We start from the raw sequence: 7,060 nt of genomic DNA, 5'->3' as shown, positions 1-7,060 counted from the left end.
AACTTCATGGGAAATGACCAAGGAGGACACCATTGTTCATAATCATAAAAAAGCCAGACTGGTTGTTGACGAACCCCAAACAGAATGGAACTTTTTGCCAAGGAACATCAGCTCTATGTTCACAGACGGAAAAATGAAGCATATCAAGAAAAGAATGCTGTCCCTACTGTGAAACATGGAGGAGGCTCTGTAATGTTCCATGGCTACTTTGCTGCATCTGGCACAGGGTGTCTTGAATCTGTGCAGGGTACAATGAAATCTTAAGACTATCAAGTGATTCTAGAGAGAAATGTGCTGCCCAGTGTCAGAAAGCTTGGTCTCAGTCGCAGGTCATGGGTCTTGCAACAGGATAATTGCCCAAAACACAGCTAAAAACACCCAAGAATGGCTAAGAGGAAAACATTGGACTATTCTGAAGTGGCCTTCTATGAGCCATAACCTAAATCCTATTGAGCATCTTTGGAAGGAGCTGAAACATGCTGTCTGGAAAAGGCATCCTTCAAACCTGAGACAACTGGAGTAGTTTGTTCATGAGGAGTGAGCCAAAATACCTGCTGAGAGGTGCAGAAGTCTCATTGACAGTTACAGGAATTGTTTGATTGCAGTGATCGCCTCAAAAGGTTGTGCAATAAAATATTAAGTTAAGGGTACCATCATTTCTGTCCAGGCATGTTTCATGAGTTTATTTTTTTTTAATAATTCTGTTGAAACATGGTTGAAAAGCAATGTCTGACCTTCATTGGTAAATTTTTATAGTATTATTATTCATTATTACGTTTGTCAGATTCAAGTTATTTGTTCCCTAAATACAGTTAAGGAGTTCTGAGCCATGCCACAACAATCAAATGCAAGCCTTCACAAAATGTATCAAATCATCATCAGATCATCAGATAATTTCCTGAAGACCCAAGATCAAACGTGTGGTCAGATGGTTCCACCGAGGAGGTGTTTTTGAGCAGTTGTTCACCTCAGAACCTCTCATCTTTGTTTTCCTTTTCTTTGTCCTCCTCTGCCCCCCCTCGTTCTCCTGCAATCTGCAGCAACCACTTGTTGCCACAGCCCGGGAGGGGCGCTCTTTCCCTTCCGATAAACATTGACTGCTTCGCTTCTTCACTGCGCGCGCACACACACACACACACACACACACACACACACACATAGTTCCCTACTCCCTGCTCCCCCGCTCTTCCCAGGCTCAGTGCTCACACTTGGCACTGAATGCCCAGTCGTTTCATGAAACTGCTCCCAGAGCAGTGCAATCCCAGGCTGCCGGATCGCCGTATTGACACCTTAATGGAAGCCCTGGACATCAGGGTGAATAGCGACGGCATGCAGAAGCCTGCGCTCATCTACATATTGAACACTGCGATTCGGTCATCTGTAGACTACCACAGGACCCTGTTGGTCCTGCATGACCGACATGTGAAAGATGATGTATGGGATGGAGGGATGTGCATACGATGGGATGGACAGGATCCCTCCCTGAACCTCTCAGATCCAGGAAGGGGCTGTTCAGGGAGCTGTCTGTGGTGCTGATGCCCTCGTCGAACTGGGAATATACTTAACCCAACAATTAAGGGACATTTCTGCTTTCGAATCAACTTCAAAGAAATATCCTTTAATTGTAAGAGTAAGAATATCATCTGGTGGTCTTCAGCCCCAGGGGCTTCTCCGGCTCCAGGTTCTTCTTAGACTTCAGGAGCTTCTTCAGCCACCGCTCCCAAACACGCGGTAGAACAGCACTGTCAGCCTGGTTGAGCTGTGTATGACTCTGTTAAGTGTGTGTGTGTGTGTGTGTGCAAGACTCTTAACTTCCAGCTCCTCTTCACCACTCTGCAAGGGAATCCCACCAGTACTGTCAACTTTCTGTCAACCAGACCACCTCCATCCCCCTCCCCCCACCTCACCAAACTGTCCACACGCCTCCATTAGCACTGGTAACACTGAAGCACCATGTCTTGCATGTCCAGTCAGTCCATACCTGTTGTCCACACACAGATGCTCTTCAGTACAATGCTGGACCTCCTGCAGGGTGCTGATCATCTATATTGCTGGTGGTCAAACTTAGGGGGGATGGTGGGGGGGGTTGGGGACTCAGTTTGCACTGACCATCTGCGTGCTGCTCCCTGTCTCCTCACGTGCCTCCTAACGCGCCTCCCAGTGTGCTTCACGCCGGCAGCAGAAGCACCTGCATGGGTGACACCTACTATGAGCCTCTATGCACGCTCATGACGCCTTAAAACACACTTACGGAACCCTTAAGAGACTTGACGAGACTTACCCGAGAGAGAGAGAGTGAAAGTGAGAGTAAGCGAGAGAGTGTGAGAGGGAGAGAGAGCTGCCGCTTGCAATCCCGCGTGCGCCGCGATCCTTTGGCTCGGTTCTCGCCGTCTCTGCCCCTCCTCCTCCTCTTCCTCTCCGCTCCACGTGCTGTCCATTTCCACCTTCCCACCGTCTCTGGCTATCGCGGGCTCTCATTCAGTCAGTCTGTCTGTGTTTGTCGCTTGCGCTCTCGCGCGCGCGCATTCCCATTTCCCTCCACCTCTCTCTCCTTTCTTTTACTCTCTCTCCATCCCTCACTCACTCGCTCTCTCTCTCGCTCGCTCCCTCGCGCTGCCGCTGCTGCCTCCTTTGCTTCGCGCGCGCGACGTTAGCGTCTCTCTGCAGTCACGTGGTGCAGCGAGACCGAGAGAGAGAGAGAGAGAGCGCGAGCGCGGGGGTGTCCCTCCTCCTCCGCAGTTTTTTCCCCCCTCCTCGTCGCTGTGTTAATGTCTCAGACTCCGCGAGCGCCGGAGAGCGCGAGAGCTGCGGGAGAGAGGCTGGAGAAGCGTGCGCTTCGGCCCCACACCGCACGCCGTTGCCCGGGCTGCCCCTGCGCGTGCTGACTACCACCCCGAAAACCCCTACCGCCTCCCCCCCTCATCCTTCTCTCGCTCGCTCTTGCGTGCAACTCACCCACTCACTTACCTCCCCCTTCACACACACACTCTCTCTCTCTCTCTCTCTCTATTGATACCCCCTCACCCCCCTCCACTCTTCTCCTCTCCTCCTCTTCCTCACCCCTCCTCTCACCCCCCCCCTAGCTCCGAAGGACGGACGTGCGCGCAAGAGGCTGTGGGATCTGATCTGATCTTGGAAGCGCGAGCGAGCGCGCGCGGATGATCTGCCGGAGATGGAAGTGCTGATCGCGTGGCTTTGCTTTGGGATGTGGCAGTGCAGCCCTGCACGAGCGGACTCCATCATCCACATCGGTAAGCGGCGGCACGCACGCACGTTCGTGTCTGTGTATCTGTGTATGTATATATTTATATTGACACACACGCCTGCACGCACACACTTGCATGCACTTGCGCACGCACGGATGCACGCACGCACGGACGCACGCACCATACCCACGCTCTATACAGACTCTGCACACACCATTCAGGACCATCACCACCACCACAGTGCCGAGCAAGACCGCCGTCCAAACTCCAAACACACACACACACACACACACACACACACACACACACACTCCTCCCTAGCCTGAGAGCAGCAGGCAGCAGCGGAGTGATGCTGTGTGTGTGTCTGTTTGTGGAAGCTCAGTAGTCTTTCTCGCCGCAGCTGAGAAGCAGGATCCGCACGTTTTTTTTTTTGTTGTTTTTTTTTTGGGGGGGGGGTACTGTAAAGTAGCCCGTCCACCTCAACCACTATGGTAGAGGATAGGTGGGCGACTGTGAGGGGCTTACAGAAGGTATGAATAATGTAGGAGATCCAAAAAGGCAGGAGAAAGTGAACAGGCATGCTCAATTGGTTTCCTGGAGGAGGCTGGAAGAGGGCTGTCAGTCCACCCCCAAACCCCCCCACCACACATACACACACACTCTCCCCCACCCCCCCATCAACTTTGTGTGGAACGTGAGGGAAATCTCAAGATGGGCTTTTGTGGAGGGCGAGCGCTCGCTTGCTTGCTCGTTCTCTGTGTGTGTCGGTGTGTCCGCGCTGCCAGGGCTGCGAGAGGATCTCAGCGGATTGATGAGCGCTGCGGCGCTCGCTCGTTTTTTACAGGAAAGAGAAGAGAAGAGGAGGCGGAGGAGGCAAAGGGGTGGCTGGAGGAGGCTGTGGTGGTGTTGGTGGGGAGGGGGGGTCCTTTCACTATTCAATAGCTTGGATAGCTCACAGTGAAGCTGGATTGAAGCCCTTGCTTTCTTTCGCTCGCTGTCTCTCTCTCTGTCACACACACACACACACACACCAAGCATTTGACCCCAGAGCGTGGAATATGTACAGTTGCCTCCTGTAGCTAATGATATCACATGGGCTCAATTGGACGGCTGTAGAAGCCGAACGTGCCAGTTGTGCATCTGCATGGGCTTGATTGGCAGAGAGAGCGAGCGAGAGTAAGAGCGAGAGAGTGGGAGAGAGGGAGGGAGTGTTGCAGTGTGCCTCCTATAAAAACCACAGTCCACTTGATTGGATGCATATTTGAACAATGAACCAGACTAATAACTCACGCTGTTAACAAATTGAAGGCCTTAGCACCATTTTCATGAGGGGGGTTGGGGTGGGGGGCAAGCTTGGTCTGCATTGTTCTGGAGGACTCTTTGTTGATGTTCTTGTAGGATATTAGCCTGCCTGCCGTCTCATTAAGACCTCATGACCTCATCCCTGCCCCCTGGTTGTGTTGGATTTTCCACCTGTGTGGTGCACTAAGATCCCGTCCTTCCCTGTGCAAACCGAAGACTAATGCTCAGACACCAGCTCCTTGCAATGGTGTTAACAGCTCAGGTTGGCAACGGACGCGCCAAGAGTGGGCCTTCGTTTCAGCACCGTGGACAGCTCCCCGATTCTTCTGCGCTCTTGAAGAAAAGGTGCCTTGAAGAGATTAAGATCATCCTGTATGATCTTTGCAAAGCAAAAGATCCTGGCCTTTCCATTTAAACACATACATCCCTTAAGTGTGTGTGTGTGTGAGCTCACACACACACACACACACACACACACACACACACACACACACACACACACACACACACAGAGCTAGGCAGCCACCTCAGCACCAAGGGAGCAGTAGGGGGTTTGCTCAAAGGAATCTCAGCTGTGAAATGTTGAGTGAAGAGAAGGTACTGTTCCACTTGCTTCACAACCTTCCACCCTCAGTTCCATCCCATCCAGGGGATTGACCTAGCAACATATTGGTTCCAAGCCCACTTCTCAAAGCTTTAGGCCATGACGTTCTTTAAACGATCTCACAGAAGAACCATGAAGCTTTGAGAGATTTGATGAATGTATTCTCTTAGCAAGGAAAAAAGGTTCATGTACAAGGCCAACAATCTTGTGTGTCTATCAATCTATTTATCATAAATAAATAAATATATATTTACACAGTCATATCGCACTATTATGACCACCTACCTCATAGTGGGAATAACCACCCTTGGCTCAGATGACCCTAGCGAAACGTCATGGCATGGACTGTAGTCAGTGATGGAAGGCATATACTACAGAGGTTAACTGGTTAAAAATAGTTTCATAGAGTCATCTATCCCCTCTGGCATTAATGGCCCGTGGGGCTCCACTGTTATGCCATTGGGAGGCGCACTTCAGCGGCTTGAGTTTTGAGTTTTCTAGAGTATCTAGAGTTTCCTAGATGCTACCACCCTTCGCTCTTTTGGACATGATAATAGCTATCTTGGTGGGATGTTCTAGAGCTGCTGTAGTGAAGGTGTACCAAGAATAAACTTCTGGCAAGAATAAACACAACAGCATATCAGTGGTACTCCATGGGCCACTGATACCAAAGGGGAATGCTGACTCCGGCAAGTGGTCCAGAGAAGTCGATGTACTATTGTGGAGCAGTTAACCTCTATAATGAACAACTTCCATTACCTAGTACAGTCCATGCTACAACGTCTCGCTAGGGTCATCTGAACCAAGGGTGGTATAATATATATATATATATATATATATATATATATATATATATATATATATATATATATATATATATATATATTCACACACACACACACATACACTGCATGTATGTAATCATTTTCTTTACCATTAAAATATTTCTAGATCTCTAATGGCTCTTAATTTAAGGGGAGCTTTTATATTCTGAGGAGGTTATTTAACTTTATAAGAGTTTACTCTCCCACCTCATTTACACTACTGGTTCTATAGTAATTCTGTAGCATTGTGCAAAAAAATGACATGCATATTAAAAGCAAAAGTTCCTCAGTGGCTCTTGAAATGATGGATGTGACTTGGACATACTGCATGATTCCAGGTTCTTTAAACACCACAATACAAATTTAATACCAGTATTGAAACCTTTCATTAATACAAAATAAAAACTTCTATAAGTTTTGCAGAATAAATAGTAGTATCAGTAGGGCCCAGTATAATAACTTTAAATTGGACCCAACCTCATAGAAGAACCTATTTGTTCTTCTATGATGAAGAACACATTTGGGAAAGAGATCTGTGAGTGTGTAGGGTGTATAACTTTATGAATACCAATTGAGGATGTAGAACCTTTTAGATTCATGTGGAGGTTCTTCAGATTCATGCATCTCATTTAGAACAACAGACCATTCCTGGAGCCATAGAGGATCCTGTATGGTACAGCTTAAAAAACGAACAAACATTGTGGCATCTTTATTTCGAATGGCCTTGCACACAATCATTGGTCCACCATCAAACTAGCCATTGCACAGACTCTTAGTCGTCCCTGGCCGGACCCGTGGAAGATCACAGCGGGCCGACGGCTGGAAAAACAAACAGACCGGCTCTCTCGTGTCCAATCCGTTCACTTTGTCACATCTGGTCTGGTTATCGCGCTGGTCCGAGGGCTGGAGAAAAACAGGGCTGCACTGAGAATGGAGAGGCCGACAGGAAGCGATTTGCAGGATGAGGCGGGTGATTTACACAGGCCCCTGGCCCATCCCGACCTGGTAATTGGAAGGCGAGTACAGGCGCTGGGGATCCGGCCCGCTCTTACTGGCGAATGGAATGAGCAGATGCGACACCTCTATTCCCCCTAAATAAGCCAAACACAGCAGTTATACATCAA

The 7,060-nt window shown here is 49.1% G+C and overlaps 1 protein-coding gene across 3 annotated transcripts in view; it reads left to right on the top strand.

The window, feature by feature from the left end:
* Positions 1-2,570: 2,570 nt before the first annotated feature.
* grid1b (glutamate receptor, ionotropic, delta 1b) overlaps positions 2,571-7,060 on the top strand; it is a 352,786-nt gene continuing 348,296 nt past the window's right edge. The window contains exon 1 of one of the 3 annotated variants that reach the window (XM_072666605.1): positions 2,571-3,251. In XM_072666605.1, coding sequence (XP_072522706.1) covers positions 3,173-3,251 — 79 coding nt within the window. In that variant the 5' untranslated portion in view covers positions 2,571-3,172. The remainder of the gene's footprint in view (positions 3,252-7,060) is intronic. The other 2 variants (XM_072666603.1, XM_072666604.1) reach the window with 2 other exon arrangements.

The sequence above is a fragment of the Salminus brasiliensis genome, chromosome 22, assembly GCF_030463535.1.
Source record: "Salminus brasiliensis chromosome 22, fSalBra1.hap2, whole genome shotgun sequence".
NCBI classification, from domain to species: domain Eukaryota; kingdom Metazoa; phylum Chordata; class Actinopteri; order Characiformes; family Bryconidae; genus Salminus; species Salminus brasiliensis.
Note: the sequence above shows the minus strand (reverse complement) of the source record. Positions and strands in the feature narration are given on the sequence as shown.